The following is a 21,528-nucleotide window of genomic DNA, read 5'->3' on the forward strand; positions in this document are numbered from 1 at the left end:
CAAGGAAGACAGATGCAGTCCCTGCCTTCACAATGCTTACTGTCTAATAGTCATAATGTAATGAAGAATGGATGGTAAATGTATATTGGCTTCTGTAGCTCCCCTCCTCCTCTTCACTTTTCTGGGCTCTGAGAAAGGGAATGTAATTGCACTGAATACAGAAAGAAGTTGTAAAATTTAGCATCTTACATAAGGTTTTACCTAGATAGGTTTCACCAGGACCAAATGGGATAATGTTTGTGCAAGCACATCATAAACTGTTGTATACCCTTGTATTAGTTATTGGGACTGAATTGAAAGAGGAAAACTGTCTTGGAAAAAGGCAGTCAATTTTTATTAGCCTGGTAGGCACACCGTGTTTGGGAGAGTCCCATGAACTTCCTCAGATGTACTCTGGAAATGTGAACAGCAACCTAAAAAAGAGATAGGCTCCACAGAAAACAATCAGGGAATTAGTTCTATTTAGACTGTGATTGTCTACATGTGGGAGACTGGGACTCTAAGACCTTAATCTTGGTTTTCAGGCAATTAAATATCTGTTAAGGTATGAAAGCCACAGCTCAAAAGGCTATGTATCTTGTCAAGACTAAACTGTACATTCTTTTATAGTCCCTTGTTCTAATGAAAAATACCTCCTCTTCAGTTCAGTTGAAAAATGTCACTTTTCCTAGTTGTAAGTACAGAATCAAAAAAAGAACCTTCTTGATGAACAAAATGAGCTATTTAAAGAAACAGGTTGTATTCCTCTTCTTAAATAGACAAAGCTGGAGAGCTGTAAAGGTGGATAAACAGTGGTTTTAGCCATCAAAGACTGGTGGGCAAATTGGGCAAGGATTCAGCTGTATTAAAAGGTAAACATTAAGTACTTTAGATAAATAGAACAGTTATTCCCAGCAGTTAGAGATCAAGAACAACTTTATGAAGGAGATTAGGTCCCAGTTAGCTCTTAAAAGACAGTTTTCTAAACAGAATTGTGTCATTAGGGACAGAGAGGAGGGGTGTGGAAAAGAGTGTCAGTCAGGTGGTGATGTTTTGCACAACCTGTGACTGTGCTAAGTGTCACTCATGGTAAAGTTTATGTTAGGTACATTTTACCCCAATAAAAAAATGTATCAAAATAATGGACATTGGGTTACTGTTTCTTCACATAAGTTGACATATGATTCTTTTAACAACCGTACCAGACATGCACTAATGCCACCATTTTATAGATAAATGAATTTAGTCTCTGGGAGGTCCAATAGTTAGTAACTGACTTAAATCATCAGCCTCCTGTTGTCAGATCCTTTCTCTAGCATCCTGTTGCCAAACTGGCCAGCTTTAAATGCTGTGCTGAAGGGACGGGACCATGTTTTATATCTAATGGACAGCCATTCTCTGATGAAGAGCAGTTAAAGAACTTCTGAACAGAGGAGTGTCTTGAACATACCCTTCTTCAGCAAGAATTATAGGCATTACATGAAATCATACCAATAAACAAACAAAACTGTTGTAAATGCTGCAAAGGAAAAGTACAGGATACCATTTTTGAGAGTATGTCAGGCACCTGACCTGGCCTCTGGGGTTCAGAGAGGCTCTTCTTGAAGAAGTAACATTTCAGATTAGATTTATAGGATGAATAGGATTTATCCATAGAAAGGAAAGGGGAATGGGTGTTCCAGACAAAGAAAATAGTCTTTTGAAATCTCTGAGGTGAGAAAGCTTGGCAGTCTTGAAGACTGAAAGGAGGTCAGTGTATTGGGACAGGATAAGCCAGCAAGAGGCATGAGGAGGAAGATAGAGAGCGATGTAGGCCAGATCCTCGGACCCTTCCTTAAAATTTTTTATATTATCCTAAATCCAGTAGGAAGCAGCTGAATTTTCAAGAGGAGAATAAGACCAAATTTGTGTTATAGAAACGTGTGACATAATTGGTCATCCTGACTGCTGCTCTGTGGATACTGGACTGGACACAAGAAGTAGGGAGACCAGTAGGAGGCTGTTACAGTACTCTAGGCATGAAATGGTGGTGATCTAGACAAGGTGATGGCTGTGGGGATTGAGAAAGGGAACAGACTCCAAATATATGTGTACTATTTACCCCTACAGGCAGGATTAGAGTTGATTATAGGAGATCACTGAGGGTTGAGATCCTTGTTAGATAGGCCAGGTGGAGTACCTCAGGGGCAGAGAGCCAGAGTTAGTCCAGACAATATCCAGATCACTCCTATACACCACAGGCATTGGTGCAGGTTTCTGGATGATGGTTCTGATCGTAAACCTAGAAGTCACCGAGACCTAGACCCTGCCTCCAACCTTATACCCAGGACACGGGTGACTGTCGTTACCTGGATTGGAATCCTAAGAGTCACAGTTAAAGGCCTGGCAAGTAGTCCTGTTGAAAGAAAAATAAATGAGATTTCTTCAACCTTCTGTCAGTCTTTATTAGCTATTTCCCACTCAGCAGAACGAAGTGAGAACTTCAGAGACTGGAGTTGGGTGGTGCTTTGAATAGCTTTCTGCCAGCAAAGATGAAGCATTCTCTTTTTCAATAAAAATAGTAAGGCACAAACATACAAAGGGCATTGTTTCCCTTTTTATTTCGCTAATTGCACTTAAATTCTTTTTTTTAATCAAGGTATCATTGATATACAATCTTATGAAGGTTTCACATGAGCAACATTGTAGTTACTACATTCACCCATATTATCAGGTCACCCACACACACCCCATCACTGTCCATCAGCACAGTAAGATGCTATAGAGTCACTACTTGTCTTCCCTGTGCTATACTTCTTCCCTGTGACCCCCCCACTACATTATGTGTGCTAATCATACTACCCCTTAATCCCCTCCTTCCTCCCTCCCCAACCCCTTTTCCTTTGGTAACTGCTAGTCCCTTCTTGGAGTCTGTGAGTCTGCTGCTGTTTTGTTCTTTCCGTGTGTTTTGTTGTTATACTCCACAAATGAGGAAAATCATTTGGTACATGTCTTTCTCTGCCTGGCTTATTTCACTGAGCATAACACCCTCTAGCTCCATTCATGTTGTCGCAAATGGTGGGATTTGTTTTCTTCTAATGGCTGAATAATACTCCATTTGGTATATGTATGACATTTTTATCCATTCATCCACTGATGGACACTTAGGTTGCTTCCATATCTTAGCTATTGTAAATAGTGCTGCAATGAACATACGGGTGCATATGTCTTTTTGAATCTGGGATCTTGTTTTCTTTGGGTAAATTCCTAGGAGTGGAATTCCTGGGTCAAATGGTATTTCTATTTTTAGTTTTTTGAGGAACCACCATATTGCTTTCCACAATAGTGGAATTAGCTTACATTCCCACCAACAGTGTAGGAGGGTTCCCCTTTCTCTGCATCCTCACCAGCATTTGTTGTTGCTTGTCTTTTGTGTTAGCTATCCTAACTGGTGTGAGGTGATATCTCATTGTGGTTTTAGTTTGCATTTCCCTGATGGCTAGTGTTGTGGAACGTCTTTTCATGTGCCTGTTGGCCATCTGAATTTCTTCTTTGGAGAAGTATCTGTTCAGATCCTCTGCCCATTTTTAATTGGGTTATTTGCTTTTCGGGTGTTGAGCTGTGTGAGCTCTTTATGTATTTTGGATGTTAACCCTTTATCGGATATGTCATTTACAAATACATTCTCCCATACTGTAGGATGCCTTTTTGTTCTGCTGATGGTGTCCTTTGCTGGACAGAAGCTTTTTAGTTTGATGTAGTCCCATTTGTTCATTTTTGCTTTTGTTTCCCTTGCTTGGAGATGTGTTCAGGAAGAAGTTGCTCATATTTATATTCAAGAGACTTTTGCCTATGTTTTCTTCTAAGAGTTACATGGTTTCATGACTTACATTCAGGTCTTTGATCCATTTCGAGTTCATTTTTATTTATGGAGTTACACAATAATCCAGTTTCATTCTCTTACATGTAGCTGTCCAGTTTTGCCAACACCAGTTTTTGAAGAGGCCATCATTTCCCCACTGACTCCTTTATCATAAATTAATTGACCATATATGCTTGGGTTTATATCTGGGCTTTCTATTTTGTTCCATTGATCTATGGGTCTGTTCTTGTGCCAGTACCAAATTGTCTTGATTACTGTGGCTTTGTAGCAGAGCTTGAAGTTGGGAGTGTAATCCCCCCTGCTTTATTTTTCCTTCTCAGGATTGCTTTGGCTATTTAGGGTCTTCTGTTGTTCCATATGAATTTTAGAACTATTTGTTCTAGTTTGTTGAAGAATGCTTTCAGTATTTTGATAGGGATTGCATTGAATCTGTAGATCGCTTTAGGCAGGATGGCCATTTTGACAATATTAATTCTTCCTATCCATGAGCATGGGACGTATTTCCATTTATTGATGTCCTCTTTAATTTCTCTCATGAGTGTCTTGTAGTTTTCAGGGTATAGGTCTTTTTTTTCTTTCTTTTCTTTTTTTTATTAAGGTATCATTGATATACATTCCTATGAAGGTTTCACAAGAAAAACAATTTGGTTGCTACATTCACCTATATTATTGAGTCCCCTCCATACCCCATTGCAATCACTGTCCATCAGTGTAGTAAGATGCCACAGAGTCACTACTTGTCTTCTCTGTGCTACACTGTCTTCCCCATGACCACCCCCTGCTACCCAACCAGGGTATAGGTCTTTCATCTCCTTGGTTAGGTTTATTCCTAGGTATTTTATTCTTTCTGATGCAATTGTGAATGGAGTTGTTTTCCTGATTGCTCTTTTTGCTAGTTCATCATTAGTATATAAGAAGACAACAGATTTCTGTGTATTAATTTTGTATCCTGCAACTTTGCTGAATTCAACTACTAGTTCTAATAATTTTGGGGTGGATTCTTTAGGGTTTTTTATGCACAATATCATGTCATCTGCAAATAGTTGCAGTTTAACTTCTTCCTTACCAATCTGGATGCCTTTTATGTCTTTGTGTTGTCTGATTGCTGTGGCTAGGACCTCCAGTACAGTGCTGAATAAAAGTGGGGAGAGTGGGCATCCTTGTCTTGTTCCTGATCTTAGAGGAAAAGCTTTTCAGCTTTTCACTGTTAAGCATGATATCGGCTGTGGGATTGTCATATATGGCCTTTTATGTTGAGGCACTAGCCCTATACACCCATTTTGTTGAGTTTTTATCCATTCTGAATGGATGTTGAATTTTGTCAAATGCTTTTTCAGCATCTATGAAAGATGATCATGTGATTTTTGTCCTTTTTGTTGATGTAGTTTATGATGGTTGATGGATTTTTGAATATTGTACCATGCTTGCACTCGTGGAATAAATCCTACTTGATCATGATGTATGCTTTTTTTGGTGTATTTTTGAATTCAGTTTGCTAAAATTTTGTTGAGTATTTTTGCATCTATGTTCATCAGGGATATTGATCTGTAATTTTCTTTTTTTGGTGGCGTCTTTGCCTGGTTTTGGTATTAGAGTGATGCTGGCCTCATAGAATGAGTTTGGAAGTAGTCCCTCCTCTTCTACTTTTTGGAAAACTTTAAGGAGTATGGGTATTAGGTATTCTGTAAATGTCTGATGAAATTCAGTGGTGAAGCCATCTGGTCCAGGAGTTTTGTTCTTAGGTAGTTCTTTGATCACCAATCCATTTCATTTCTGGTAATTGGTCTGTTCATACTTTCTGTTTCTTCCTGAGTCAATCTTGGAAGCTTGTATTCTTCTAGAAAGTTGTCCATCTCTTCTAGATTATCCAATTTGTTAGCATATAATTTTTCATAGTATTCTAAATTCTTTGTATTTCTGTGGTGTCCATCATGATTTTTGCTTTCTCATTTCTGATTCTGTTTATGTGTGTACACTCTCTTTTTTTCTTGGTAAGCCTGTCTAGAGGGTTTATCTATTTTGATTATTTTCCTAAAGAACCAGCTCCTGGTTTCATTAATCCTTTCTGTTGTTTTATTCTCGATTTTATTTATTTCTTCTGTGATCTTTATAATAATGTTCCTCCTTCTACTGACTTTGGGCCTCATTTGTTCTTTTTCTAGTTTCATTAATTGTGAGTTTAGACTGTTCATTTGGGATTGTTCTTCTTTCTTGAGATAAGCCTGTATTGCTATATACTTTCCTATTGCTATATACTTTCCTCTTAGAACAGCCTTTGCTACATCCGACAGAAGTTGGGGTGTTGAGTTGTTTTCATTTGTCTCCATATATTTCTTGATCTCTGTTTTTATTTGGTCATTGATCCATTAATTATTTAGGAGCATGTTGATAAGCCTCCATGTGTTTGTGGGCTTTTTTGTTTTCTTTGCACAACTTATTTCTAGTTTTATACCTTTGTGGTCTGAGAAGTTGGTTGGTACAATTGCAATGCTTCTGAATTTACTGAGGCTCTTTTTGTGAAGTAGTATGTGATCTTTTCTGGAAAATGTTCTAAGTGCACTTGAGAAGAATGTGTGTCCTGCTGGTTTTGGGCAGTGTTTTGTAGATGTGTGTTAGGTCCATCTGTTCTAATGTGTTGTTCAGTGCCTCTGTGTCCTTACTTATTTTCTGTCTGGTTGATCTGTCCTTTGGAGTGATTGGTGTGTTGAAGTCTCCTAAAATGAATGTGCATTGCATTCTATTTCCCCCTTTAATTCTTTTAGTATTTATTTCACATATTTGGGTGCTCCTTTGTTGGGTGCACAGATATTTATAATGGTTATATTGTCTTGTTGGCATGATCCCTTTTTCATTATGTAATGTCCTTCTCTGTCTCTTGTTACTTTCTTTGTTTTGAAGTCTATTTTGTCTGATACAAGTACTGCAACTCCTGCGTTTTTCTCCCTATTATTTGCATGAAATGTCTTTTTCCATTCCTTCACTTTTAGTCTGTGTATGTCTTTGGGTTTGAAGTGAGTTTCTTGTAGGCAGCATATAGATGGGTCTTGCTTTTTTATCCATTCTGTAACTCTGTGACTTTTGATTGGTGCATTCAGTCCATTTACATTTAGGGTGATTATCGGTAGATATGTACTTACTGCCATTGCAGGCTTAGATTCGTGGTTAGCAAAGGTTCAAGGGCAGCATCTTTACTATTTAACAGTCTAACTTAACTCACTTATCATGCTATTACAATCTAAAGGTTCTTTTTTTTTTCCCTTCATCCTCCCCTCTTTATATGTTAGGTCTCATATTCTGTACTCCTTGTGTATCCCTTAGCTACTTTGTGGGTAGCTGATTTAATTCTGCATTTGCTTAGTAATTAATTGGTCTACTTTCTTTACTGTGGTATTTTTTTAAATTTTCTCTGATGACAGCTATTTAAGAGCACTTCCATCTATAGCGGTCCCTCCAAAATACACTGTAAAGATGGTTTGTGGGAGGTAAATTCCCTCAACATTTGCTTATCGGGAAACTGTTTACTCCATCCTTCAAATTTAAATGATAATCTTACCGGGTAGAGTATTGTTGGTTCAAGGCCTTTCTGTTTCATTGCATTAAATATATCATGCCATTCCCTCTGGCCTGTAAGATTTCTGTTGAGAAATCTGATGATAGCCTGGTAAGTTTTTCTTTGTATGTGATGTTTATTCTCTCTTTAGCTGCTTTTAAAAGTCTGTCCTTATCCTTGATCTTTGCCATTTTAATTATTATATGCCTTGGTGTTGTCTTCCTAGAGTCCCTTGTATTGGGAAATCTGTGCACTTCCATGGCCTGAGAGACTTTCCTTCCCCCAGATTGGGGAAGTTTTCAGCAATTATTTCCTCAAAGACACTTTCTGTTTATCCCTTTTTCTCTCTCTTCTTCTTCTGGTACCCCTATAATGAGAATATTGTTCTTTTTTGATCAGTCACAGAGTTGTCTTATTATTATTTATTTCTAGAGATGCTTTTTTCTCTCTGTGCTTCAGATTCTTTGTATTCCTGTTCTCTAATTTCTATTCCATTTACTGTCTCCTCTACCTCTTCTAATCTGCTTTTAAATTCCTCCATTGTATGTTTCATTTTTTAGATACTGTGTTTTTCAAAGTTTCTATCTCTTTCTTGATGTAGTCCCTGAGATCTTGAATATTTTTCTGTCGATTTTGAATATCTTTCTGTAGCTCCGTGAGCATGTTTATGATTTTTATTTTGAATTTATCAAGAAGATTGGTGATTTCAGTTTCACTTAGCCCTCTTTCTGGTGCTTGAGGGATTTTGATTTGAACAAGGTTCTTTTGCCTTTTCATATTTTTAATGATTACTCTGGAATAATAACTTTGTGTAGGTGGTGCCCTCTAGTGCCCAGAAGCTCTACTCTCTGGAGCTGCCCAGCACCTGGAGCAATGGCAGAGGTCGCAGGCAAGTGGCGCCGGTGCCTGCAGAAAGATATTATTTTTAATGAAATGCTTAAAATATGTAAGAATAGATTAATCTGACTGTGTCAACCCTTAACATCATGTCCTATTGGTACAATTACTTCATTTCATGAAAAATATTCTGATAAACACACCTGAAGTAACCTGCATATGTATCATTTATCATTTCACCTGGAGATTACTATAATGAACTTACTGTTTCCATTTTTGTGTACTTTTGCATTTTTATAGTGTATGTGTGCACAAACATGTACTGTTTTACAAGGTTTATTAGATCATTTTGCAACTTACTTTACCCAGCTTTGGTTTTGTGATTTTATTGTCTCCATATAACACTTATAATTTATCCATTATATTTGCTACATGTTGTTTTGTTAAATAAAAAATTATCTGTTCGCCTACCAAGAGACATTAGGGTTGTTTACAGTCTTTTGTTATTATAAACAGTGTTAGAATAGACACATTTTCCTTCCTGTATATACAGATGAAAATTTCCCTTAAAGATTCTTTGTTTCCAAATTGTTCTTCAAAGTACTTGAATCAGTGTACAACACCATCTCCCCAACAGTGCATACAAGTTTCTTTTTTCCATATTCTTGCCAACATTTCTAAAATCTTCCTTTTTGTCTTTAGATATTTGATTCATTAGACTGTATTTTTGTGTATGGTATGTGGTTATTTAATACATTTTTCAAAATGAATAACCTATTTAGTTGTTATTACCCTCTCTGTCCTATATCAGATTTCTGTGTATATGTCAGACTGTTTCTGGGCTTTCTGTTTAATTTGTCTCTTCTTTCTTTATCAATAACATACTGTCTTAACTACTGTAGCTTTCTAAATAAAAAGTTTTACTATTGATTAGGACAAGTTTCGTTCATCTCACTCTTCAAAGTTGTCTTTTGGCTATTTTGGCTCTTTGTTTAACATTAATTTTGAAATACATTTGTCAAGTTCTAATGAAGACCACTGAGATTTTTTACTAGAATTGCATTGAATTCAGAGATTAATAGGGAGAAAATATTGATGTGATCTTACTGAGTCTTCTAGTCCATGAACATGCTATATATCCTTCTCCACTAATTCATGTCTTTGAATGTACCCTCCAATACTATTTTGTAATTTTCTTCATAGAGGTTTTACGTGTTTTTAACAACTTACTTTCTTAGAGATGTTATAGTTTTTAGTACTATTAAATGAGGGTTAATTTTTACATTTCTGTTGGTTATTACTGGAGTGGTAATACTGATTTTTGCATATTAATCTTGTATCTGTCAACACTGCTGAACTCTTATTCTAAGAGCATCTAATAAATTACCTTTGAATAAAGACAGTGTTAACTGTTCATTTCCACTTCTTCTACCTCCCTAATTTCTTCTGCTTAAGTTTTCCTTTTTTTCTTTTAAAAAAACAGAATCATCCATAAAACCCTAATGCCCCCATAGTCAACAGTTGTCAGAGACAAATAATTTGACTAATTTCTACTCAGTACCTTCCCACAGGGTTTACTTTTCTTGTTGAAAGCACCCTTTACTGTTTCTTAGTCAAGGTCCATAGGTGGTCAGTTCTCCCTTTGTTTACCTGGAAATTTCTTTATTTTCATCCTCATAATCTTACCTTTTATCTTATAAGAACATATCTTATATTCCTGGTGATCTATGGTTTCACTATGCTGTATCGAAGTATAGATATATTTTTATAGATATTCAGACTGGACTTTCAATCTGAGAACTAATGTATTTTTATTCTGGAAAACTTTCATCCTTTATTTCTTTCACAGCTCCTAAGTCATTCATTCCATTTGTTTTAGAGTCCTATGGGATGAATGTTGGAGCTTCTCAATCTACATATACATGTTTTTAAAACTCTGTTTTCATGTTCTTTAGGTAGGTCTGGTCTTCATTTTGGGGAATTCTCTAGAACTTCTGGTCTCTAATTCTCCTTATTTTATATCCAATCTGCAGTTTACCCCATCTCTCATGTATATCAATTACTATTTTTTGTTTTCAGGATTTCTTAATTTGTATTTTATATCTACCTGACATTATTTCATTTCTGTTGTTTTTGTTTTACAATTTTTTTTTTAGTGGATATTATGTGTATTTCTTTTTATTCGTGCTGAACATATGTATTTGAAAGTCTGTTAGATTGTTCTTTAAAATGTTACGTGAAGTGAATTCAGGTACTATTTTTTTGTTGGCAGTTTTTCTAAGCCATTTTCTTATGTAATTTGGAATTTCTGCTTGTAAGCCCTTTTGACTGGGACGTGGTTTGGATTTTGTCTGTGTATATCGTTCACTTCTCTTCATCTTTGCTCTCCACCTTTCTGCTGATTGCTCCTCTCTTAGAATCTCCTAGCCCAGCACAGCCCAAGCTAACACAACCTCTGGCTTCAGGTCCAGCCCTCTTACATGGAGCACTTTTACTGCTGTATATTTGAAGCAAAGCAGTGATTAAAGTACGATTTCCCTGAATTGATCTGACCTAAAAGCCTTAAAGAATAAGTTTTTGTAGTAGAGTGTGAGGAGTGTGGTAATTGGTGGTTTTAGTTCATGGACAACTTTAGATCCAGTTTATGGAAGGCTACCATCATGAGGCTTCCTTCTGTACCTTTCTGCTCAGCCTCCAGAGATTTCTCCTATACTGAGATTCTTTGCTTGCTCTTTTATATTTTTATGTTACTCATTCATTTCCCCCATGTAATATTATTGTACCACTCTATGCCACTCTGCTCCATCAAGAAATTCAGCTCAAGCATGATGTGACTGACAGATTTTTAACAAGTTAAAAAATTGGGGCAAAGGTTAAAAAAAAAAGCACAGCTTAAGTATGTGTGTCCTTTTGATGTACACTGTCCTGGCCCCCTTTCTAGAAACTTGGATTAGGCTACTTACAGTCTTAGCCCAGGTTATATTACTTCCAGCTCCACAAGTCACTGGAAGGATCAGTACTTTGAAGAGCCACAGTAATGCATTCCAGGTAAAGATTGTCCTGGGCTCATCCACATCTTCTAAGCTCATCTTGGTTTGTTGTGCTTTTCCTCCCAGGATTTCCATTATATAAACATCTTGAAAGTGTTTCCATTCCCCTCCTCTTCAGTTCTGTACCTGTTGCCCATAGGATCTGAAATAGCAGGGAAATGATAGTCTTCTGGAACCTGATACTCAGCCTTCAACACAGCCCTCTGATTCCACATAAACCATGGATGTAGAGGTTACAAAAGGACTGCTTATAGGTACTCACTGCTAAATCCAACCCACTGCCAAATTTGGAAGCATTATCTAGTCCCACAACCTGGGAAAGAAGCCCTTATAAAAGTTAAGATTCTTCAAACAGTCTTAAGTTTACAAACAAAATTTGTCATTATAATTTTTCTTTTAAATGATCTACAGCAAACTTTAGGAATCAGTGTCAACATCATCACATTGCATTCAATCCTATTAAAATATTCTCAGTGCCAAATAAACATTTCTGCTTTTCTCTCCCTAGAATCTATACATTATTCTATAGGGTTTAAAAGATGTATGTTCCTAATAACCTTTTAAATGTAAACCATCTGGGAATTGAGGGCTGGATGAAGGAAAAATGTCTTTATAAAACTTCATACATAGTCTTAGGAAACTCTGATTCTCATGACCTTTATTAGAGAAAGTAAAAGACATACTTTTTTAAAAAAACTATATTCTGTACCTGACTTCTTAGGCTAAAATTTTAAATTTTGAAGTGTATGAGCTAAAACATTGAAGCTTCTAGATGATATTATGGTAGAACATCTTCATGATCTTGGGGTGGAAAACTGGTCAAGATTTTATCTTTAAGCATGGTATAAATATATAGGGCCAGTTTGTTGTATCTTTTGTATAAATGACATATGTTTGGGGTTCAGAATGCTGTTCACTCGTTGGTGCTCATTGCTGTACAGTGGCAAACTCAGGTGGATCACTAGCTAAGTGAGAAGTAAACAGCCTATTAAGAATATTGGCAAATGCAACAACATGGATGGAGCTGGAGGGTATTATGCTCAGTGAAATAAGCCAGGTGGTGAAAGACAAGTACCAAATGATTTCACTCATATGTGGAGTATAACAAGAAAGCAAAATGGAAGGAACAAAACAACAGCAGACTCAAGACTCCAAGAAGGGACTAGTGTTTACCAAAGGGAATGGGTTGGGGAGGGTGGGGAGGGATTAAGGGGCAATATGATTAGCACACATAATGTAGGGGGTTCATCACTGGGAAGGCAGTATAGCACAGAGAAGACAAGTAGTGACTCTATAGCATCTTACTACACTGATGGACAGTGACTGTAATGGGATGTTGGGGAGGGGAGGGCTTGATAATACCGGTGAATGTTGAAACCACATGTGAAACCTTCATAAGATTGTATATCAATGATACCTTAATTAAAAAAAAGAATATTGGCAAATGTTACTGTTACTCAATATAAATCTCTGTAAAAGGATTGGAGAACAGAATTTAGCTCACCTCCCACTTTGCTATCCTGACTCAACTTACCCATTGTGTGTAATGGGTAAGCAGTTATATTAGAAAGAAAAATATGGTGGGCCCACTAGTTTAAAAAAAATGTCACCAAAGAATGTTATGTATAACTAATCAAATTAGGTCTTATATACTGCAGAGGGTTGGCTGAGTAGGGGAAGAGGTGGCAGAAGGATTACAGGAAGCTCCCCTCTAGAGAATTCTACATCTTACTGAGATGGTTGTGATGAAGACTGCCTGAAAGACCTGTGTAGATATTTTCTTGAAGTAGTCTGAGAAACTTGGTTTAAGTGCGCTTTACTTTCCTGTCAGGGAAACTAAAGAGAGCAGGGTAAGCATGCTCCCTGGAGCAGCCCTCCCCTGCTAGACCGAGGCAAGGTGGCTTCTCCCCTGTCCACATCTCTGTGTCCTTATTTGAAAGAATCCTGGATCCTCATGCCAGGAGCCCAGCCAGCTTGTGAAGAAAAGTTGCTCTTATGGTGTCCTCTGTGAATGACTTACTGGGTTTTTCTAAACCTTGTTTCAGTGGCATGACCAAGGAACTGAGCAAATGTAACCCTTGGATTTTTTTTCCTTCCTTCCTTTCTTTTCTCATTTGACATTATTATCAGTTCTTGCTTGTAAATCTATTTCCATTCAACATGGTAGCAGAAATCTTCTGTCACTGTTGATTAGATTCAGTCTTTTCACACCCTTTTTAAAACATTTCCTTGGCTTTATAATCAATGTTTAAACCTTCTACCAGAAGCTCTAATGCTAAAAAAAGGTCTTCCCAGTAACATTGTTTCTTCAACCTAACCAAGAATACCTTCAAGTACAGAAGTTAGAAATTGTGCATAATTACAGATGTTCTGGAAGTCATTGTGTTCCTTAGTAATTACATGTTGTAATCTTTGGTTCTGCTTCCTTGACAGTTCCGTCAAACTGTGAATGGTTGTCTTGAATTTAGTGAAATTCAGTCTTAGTAGAAAACTGCTGCTGGGTCTCAGATTAAGCAGCAAAAGTGTGATGCTGATGTGGGAATAGGGATGTTAATATCCTTTATGTTGACACAGTCAGTTTTTGGGACATGCCTTGTGGGCTTTTCCCAAGAATATAAACATTTTAGAGAATGAAAGCTAGTTGTCATTGACAGTGAAATGGGACCACATGGGTTCTCATCAGGTTAAATACCCTAAAAATTTTCTTCATTACTCTCCTTTTTCTTTCTTTCTTAAGTTCCTTCTCTTTGGTTCAGAGCTTCAAACTGGGATATTCAAAATCTGTCTTTATTCCATCATTTGTAAGCCATCCACCTTTGGGGTTGGGTCTTTGCAGGGTGAGAAAGATTGGCAGAAATATGAGACTGCTCGTCGACTGAAGAAATGTGTGGACAAGATCCGGAACCAGTATCGAGAAGACTGGAAGTCCAAAGAGATGAAAGTCCGGCAGAGAGCTGTAGCCCTGTACTTCATCGACAAGGTGAGAGCATCTTGTTGCATCATCTGACCTGTTCTCAGCTTAACAAAGATGTAAGGGAGTGTTTACTCCTCCAGGTACTGGATAGTGACAGCCCAGACTCCAATTTCTAACCTAGCAAGGAAGGTAGAAGTGGACAGGCATTCATTATCTGGTGCTGAGTACAGTCCACCTTGTAGAATTTGCATGAATCTGAATGTGCCAGAAATACTGTGAATTTTCAAGTTCTGTGAGCCACAAAAAAAAATTGATTTTACATCACAACCCAACACACACAAATATGTTTGTAACTAAAAAGTTGCAGAAAACAGTGCTTAGCCTTTCTACGAGCAGAGAATTCTGATATACTTTTTATTGTTTCTTATTTTTAAAATGGTGGTTATGACCCTTAAAATTTGTTTTAAACGGTCTGCTAATGTGTCACAACTACAGTTTGAAAGACACTGCTCTAGAGATCAGTCTCTGTACATTATAGAAGAAAAAGACTTTGTTTCTTCCCTGATTTTGCACTGTACTTATATTTAGCACAAATTCTGAATTGTCTCAAAAATTAGGCAAAATTAAGAGACCAGCTCTTTGAATCTGATGGTCCAGCATAGAAACACTGCTCATTTGCTGCTCTTTTAAGAAAAAGTTCTTCCTTTCCTCCATCCCTGTTTAAGAAGAAGAAGTAAAGAGAAGTCTGGATATTTAGAAGTTTGATATCCCTGTAGATCTCTGTACTTCATGTTCTAGAGGAGGAAGTTGCAATGCAGCATCCAGAATTGCCCTGGCCTTGCAGACTGATGCTCTGTCCCCAAAGAAAATTGGGAGGCTTCTGATTTTGGTTTCCCAGATATCCTGAGATTCAAGTTTCTTTTTTTTTCCCCCCCTCCCTGGATAGCTTGCTCTGAGAGCAGGCAATGAGAAGGAGGAAGGAGAAACTGCAGACACTGTGGGTTGCTGCTCGCTTCGTGTGGAGCACATCAATCTACACCCAGAGTTGGATGGGCAGGAATACGTGGTGGAGTTTGATTTCCTTGGAAAGGACTCAATCAGATACTATAACAAAGTCCCTGTTGAGAAACGAGTAAGTGAGGTGCTTTTTTCATTCATTCAACAAGCATTTATTGAGTGCTGCTTATGTTCTGCACTTTGCTGGGCACTAGAGAAAATGGCTTGAAGGAGAGAGAGAGAGAGAGAGGTAGTTTGATGTCCTGTGTACCTCCTTTTAGTCCCTGCCCTTCAACCCCCATCCTGTGCCTACCCCTTCCTGGAAGTGAGGGGTCATCTTCTGTAGTAATAAGCAACAGTGCATGCTGTAGAGAGTTAGCCCTCATAGTCAACTCACCTAAGATGTAACTCACCACATTATTGTCATAATTTAGTCACACTTCAGTAGCACCTGGTCATGTTGCACATTTGTCACTTTTGTAGCTTTGCTCAACTTCTCCCCAGTTCCGACTGAGCAAAAAGGTAGCCCTTCAGCCCCCATATATCTGAGCCCATAGCTGAAGAGGGTGTTGCAACTCTGTGTTTCCCCCAGTGTATTGGGCTTGAACCAGAGACATACAGAGTACAAGACCCCAGTAATATAGCCCTTCAGCAGTCTGATGTTTAATCAGTAATTAGGCTTTGCTGGCTTTGGAATGATCCCGATTAAATAAGGTTAGAGAGACATGACAAATGTAATACGTTACCTTAGATTGGATTCCATACTGGGGAGGTAGAGGACATCATAAGGTCAACTGACATCATTGAAATATGGACAGTAGATTTAGGTAAAACTGTATTGGTGTAAATTTATGAAGCTGGTAAGTATTATGTATATGGGAATATCTCTATCATTAGGAAATACACTGAACTATGTAAGGATAAAAGGCTGTAATATATGTTAAGTACCCACAAATGGTTCAGAACCAATCATTCTGTGCATACACACGTGTAAGTACAGAGGAGTGAGCAGATACGCATACCGCCCAACTGGTAAGTGATGTAAAATGCTAATGGTAGATGAACCTGGGTAAAGGATATGAGTGGGCCTTGGGCTTCCCACCCCACCCCTGCAAGTTTTTATAAGTTTATAATTATGTCCAAAGTAAAGGTTTTAAAATAATAATAATAATTAGGCTCGGTTTATTCTTCTAGGTTTTTAAGAATTTACAACTATTTATGGAGAACAAACAGCCCGAAGATGATCTTTTTGATAGACTCAATGTGAGTAGACAAATTGCTCTGGTTTGCAGAGGGTCCTAGCCAGATCCCCCCAAGTTCCTGAAGGAGAGGGTTGCCTGGGTGGCTTGGGCCTTCCCGTCAGTCTGTCCTGTGGCGTCCTACTCACTCTTCCTCCCTTAGTACTCACAGTGAATTCATGGTCAAGGCCCTGAGAGGGGGTAAACAAACCCTGCCTTTTACCCTCCTCTGCCTCCTGCAGAGCCTTCCCTTGGCTGGATGTCCAGCCACCTTGGCTGGAGACCCAAGACCTGTCCCTGATACCTTATCAAGGAAGATCTTAATAGGGAAGGACAAAGCTACTTTATTGGCCTGCTTAGGATTTCAGTACTTCATAGGGAGTTACCATACACCCTATATTCTGGGACTCTTTTCCCTCGTTTACTAACTTCCCACTGGCAGGACAAGAAGCTTGGCACGGTTGTGATTGCACTGGCATAAATGTCCTAGAGCTTGTCAGAAGGGGCAGGGTGGTATGGCTTTTACGTAAATCCCAGTATCTTCTCTGTGGCTGTCTTTTCCAGACTAGTATTCTAAATAAGCATCTTCAAGACCTCATGGAGGGCTTGACAGCCAAGGTGTTCCGTACGTACAATGCCTCCATCACGCTACAGCAGCAGCTGAAAGAACTCACAGCCCGTAAGTACTGCTTGGCCAGACAGGGTCACACACCCTAACTGATTATGACCATGACCCTTGCTCAGCTAAGTCCTAGGTCTGTTCCACTTTTTCTCCCTAACATTGTAACTGGAAACCTTTTCCTTCCATACCTCTAATAGAGAGCTAAGGCTTAGCTATATAAACATAAAATCAGTACTGTTTTTCCTCCAATCCTACCCCAACTTCAAGATTAATTTCATGGATTACTGACAGGGGCTTTCTATGTTCTCTGAAAATGACTGCATTTTGTGTTTTATATGTATATTATTTAAAAGCTCATAGGGTGAAGACATAGTGCTGTAATAATTTGGTTGAATGGAGAAAGTAAAGTTGTCTTGCTTACTAAAACAATATAGGAACAGATCTTTTCCCTGAAGTTTCTCCCCACCTTAAGAGTAGGTAGTATTCTCCTAAAAACTAGCTGCAGAAGTTATCACCAAGGTCCACAAGCTTTTTTCCTGCTGTCTAATCACTGCTAAATTTCCACTTCCTCTGTAAGTATGTTAAATGGCTTTGGAATATGATCCAGAAAAGCCAAAGATGGGTATATTAAGTGTCAGTATTTTATGGTGGGATAGAATGCTACATGAACAAGAAAAACTCCTTGGATACATTTACTTTCCTTTTTAAAAAATATACTGCCTTGTGGTTTTAAAATGTAAAACTTATGGTCCCTTTGTCTTATCTCCCTCTGTAGACTTTGTCTGTTACTATTTTTCATTTTCTTTAGGCTGCATTGGGTGGGTAAGTGGGGGAGGCAGGCTTTGAGGCAAGCAGGTGACTATTGACTCTCAGATTTTGACCTTGTGTCTTGGGGGAATTTGAATTTTCATCAGAGTGAGATGAGGGCCAGTAAAATCAGGAGGATGGGGAAAGCACACTGTGTGTTCTCCTTTGGTATACAAACGGACTCCTTTACTATCATGTTTTTCTTTATAGCGGATGAGAACATCCCAGCAAAGATCCTGTCTTATAACCGTGCCAACCGAGCTGTTGCAATTCTTTGTAACCATCAGAGGGCACCACCAAAAACTTTTGAGAAGTCCATGATGAATTTGCAATCCAAGGTATCTTGGATCTGGATGGTGGGGTAGCAAAATGAAGGGGGAGTCATGTCTTCTGTGGAAAGAGAATCTGAAAATGAGAGGCCTTCTAGGCTGGGATATTAGGAGGCCAGTTCTGGGTTTGTTCAGGAAGAAAAGCGCAGCTATAGATAAATGGAAATATGATAGTAACTATCCTTGATCAAGATGCTGAATATCAGATACCCATTGTTTACGATGTCTTTATTCTGTGGACAAAAGTTTCACATTGGTCACTTCTTGTTTTGAAAAGCTAAATTTGATGTACCCTCTTGGAAATTCTGCTAATTTATGTTATTATTCATAATGATAATGGATAGAAAGATAATCCTCACAATTTCTTGCCTCATCCCAGAAATAAAACCATTTCCAAATTGAAAAGACGATCAACTGAAGATACTTAATTTCCTCCAATCCTAACACAACTATTCCTGTTTTTACACATTCCACATGAATCATGTTTTTATATAGCTTTTCATCAAATAGCTGTTGAATCCTGGCTGTGTGCCAGAGTTGCTGCCCTAGAGAGAGACCAACAAGCAGACAAGTAGATGCTATTCCTCTTCCATGTGCCTCTTTCCTCCCTGCAGCTCTGCCTGGTACTGAGCTTTGAAGCCAGAAGGCACTTAACATTTGATAATGAGCAGTGATTATATAATTTGATAATTTGATAATTATACAATTTGATAATTTCTGTGTTAGCAGTGATTATATAACTAATCCATTCTAGTGAACTAACCCACAGTGAGAATTTGCAGATGTTTCACTATAAAGCAGGCACATAGGGTTACAATGAACTGATTATCTTGAAATATACATATTAAATATATTTTAAAGTCTGGTACAATAAATGCATCTCTATTAAGTTATTAAGCAAGATCTTAAGATAGGTCCAGTAACTAAATTTCAAGGGTGGTAATGATTGTAAAAGATGTGTCAGGATACATGCAACAATGGTAATAGGATATGAAAATATGTGTACTGTCTATTGGTGATAAAGTCATTGGCTCTACTGATGTAACTATTGTTTTGTCACCCACATTTATAATTAAGAAATGAATTTCACCCAGACATTAATGAAATCACAGGTATAACTCTTTTCCATTCACATTTACAGAATTCTTTTCTTAGACAACTAGAGTTTAAAAATGACTTCTGTAGAGTGAGAGAGACTACATGCATATTTTCAGGCCCAGAGTGTTTTCCTTCTATTGAAATTTTCAAGATAAATACCCTGGAGTTGCACACCTAGGTCAAACAACACATACAACCTACAGATTATTCATCTGTAGTTCAAGCTACAGGTGCCGTCTGGCTTTCCTGTGGGAAGTGTACACCCACAGTAAGTGAATATACATCCGTAGACCTCAGATCCTTGGACCACATGGTTGGCAGGTGAAGAACCCTACCGACTACCCATACTAGCAGCTCCCTTTGCTCCCACTTTGTTAATTGGCAGTCATCTGGTATCATTTATTCTCTTCATGTTATCATTTCAAGCCAAAAGTACAAGTATAAATATTCAGGTGATGTTTACCTAATTCAGGAGACCCCTCCCTGGAGCATGAGGAGGTCTTGTTAATTTTACTCTGGAACCATTGCGCCAGCCTCCCAGGCTGCCTGCCAGACATGCCCTCCAAGCCCACGAACCCTCTCCTGTGTGCCCACAGAGCAAACACATGCCCCTGTTTGCCAAGCGAATCAATGGAGGCTTTGATGCTTTGAGAGAATGTGACATAGCCTGCCAATTTAGCATTCATAGAAATGGTTAAAAAATTGTGGTTTGTTGCATTTCTGGCCTAAGAAGAATCTGGCTAGTGGTGTCTGTGATGCTTTTGTTTATAGAATCAGTTCCTTCAAACTTGACTTTGGACAAAACAGATGTTGGAAGTAAGCCATTCATAGAAAATGCATTTAATGATTCTCTCACAATGGTAGCTTCTGTTTCTAATCTTTGGCTGTGTGTGTATACCTAATGGACAATTCTAGGCTGAGAGCAACTGCCCAATTTGTGTGAGTCAGACAAGTATTTACTCTGCAGAGGTTCCCTTGACCTACAGGTTAGCAAGGGCATAGCAGGTCTGAGGTTCTCTTGCCCCTAGCAGTGTGAGCTTACGAGTTTGGCCTCTCTCTCCATGGTGTTGCTTGCTGCTGTCCTTAAGCAGGAACTAAGAACTTAGGATCTTCAGAGGTGCTTTGATTGTTTTATCAAGCAAAAAAGGCTGGAATCGCCCACATCTCTTTCTTTATAGACGGGGAACTCCCTGAAATTTCATTTGGAAAAAGAGCTGCACAGCTAAAGTTTCCAAACCTGTTTTTGAGTGATGACTACTTTACTTGCCTTTCCAGCCCTGCACTCTCTCCTTTTAAAGACAATGTCAAAGCCAAGCTATGGCACGTATTGGTTTGGAACAGACAGCTGAGCTGTTTAGCTTGCTGGGTGGGTACCTTTTAATTGCCAGTTTTTAGTCCCTTGGGTATTCTCTCCAGTGCATCCTTTTCTCTTGAGAAGCTGGCAGCTTCTTCCCAGAGTGTTGGCAGAATCTGAGGAATGAAGCGGGCTCAGTAGATGCAAGGATCCTGTCTCAGCTTCATACAGAGAATCTCCTGCAGTATTTTTGGAATGAGGGCTACCACCTGGCATAGAGTCCATCTGATAAACAGCTTTGTAGCCCTCCTACTAGGTGTTTAAAGCCAAATGTTCTCTGAAAGATTAGCACCCTCACCCCCAGTTCCAATGGGTTCTTTTCCCTGAGCTAGACTAATGGGGCTTTGGGTCACCATAGAACTCTTATCTCTTGAATGGCTACTGAAGAAACATAAGTGGCCAAATAGCAGAATTCAGCAGTCACTGTGTATCTACTCTGTGCCTTCATGAAGCTACCCCTGGGTGTCTTTACCTGGTACCACTGAGACAGACAGCCTACCTGGTGGAGATAACTTCTAGGTTCTATCCTCCCTGATGGAGCCTTTTCCCGCTCTGTGCTGATTTTATTCTTAAATCTGAACTGCTCTTCTTCCCCACCCAGATTGATGCCAAGAAGGAACAGCTATCAGATGCCCGGAGAGATCTGAAAAGTGCTAAGGCCGATGCAAAGGTCATGAAAGATGCAAAGACCAAGAAGTATGTGCCTGGTGTGCAAAATTGGTGGTTGGGTGAAAGAGAAAAATAAATGGGTACAGTATTAGCCAGAGGCCCTGGGACCCCACCTTTTCTAGGGTTTCGGAGTAATGTTCTGTGGAAGTCTCTGTACCTGGGGGTTTTCTCTTTTTACTGCCCCTAAGTGGCAAGTGGGGTTGCAGTGCGCTTGTCCAGAGGC

The 21,528-nt window shown here is 38.6% G+C and overlaps 1 protein-coding gene across 1 annotated transcript in view; it reads left to right on the plus strand.

Annotated features, from left to right (window-relative positions):
* Positions 1-21,528, plus strand: part of TOP1 (DNA topoisomerase I) — a 91,119-nt gene that overhangs the window by 67,072 nt on the left and 2,519 nt on the right. The window contains exons 14-19 of the mRNA XM_036902282.2: positions 14,115-14,258; positions 15,139-15,324; positions 16,383-16,451; positions 16,991-17,105; positions 18,066-18,193; positions 21,238-21,332. Coding sequence (XP_036758177.1) covers positions 14,115-14,258; positions 15,139-15,324; positions 16,383-16,451; positions 16,991-17,105; positions 18,066-18,193; positions 21,238-21,332 — 737 coding nt within the window. The remainder of the gene's footprint in view (positions 1-14,114; positions 14,259-15,138; positions 15,325-16,382; positions 16,452-16,990; positions 17,106-18,065; positions 18,194-21,237; positions 21,333-21,528) is intronic.

The sequence above is a fragment of the Manis pentadactyla genome, chromosome 5, assembly GCF_030020395.1.
Source record: "Manis pentadactyla isolate mManPen7 chromosome 5, mManPen7.hap1, whole genome shotgun sequence".
In the NCBI taxonomy this organism is placed as follows: domain Eukaryota; kingdom Metazoa; phylum Chordata; class Mammalia; order Pholidota; family Manidae; genus Manis; species Manis pentadactyla.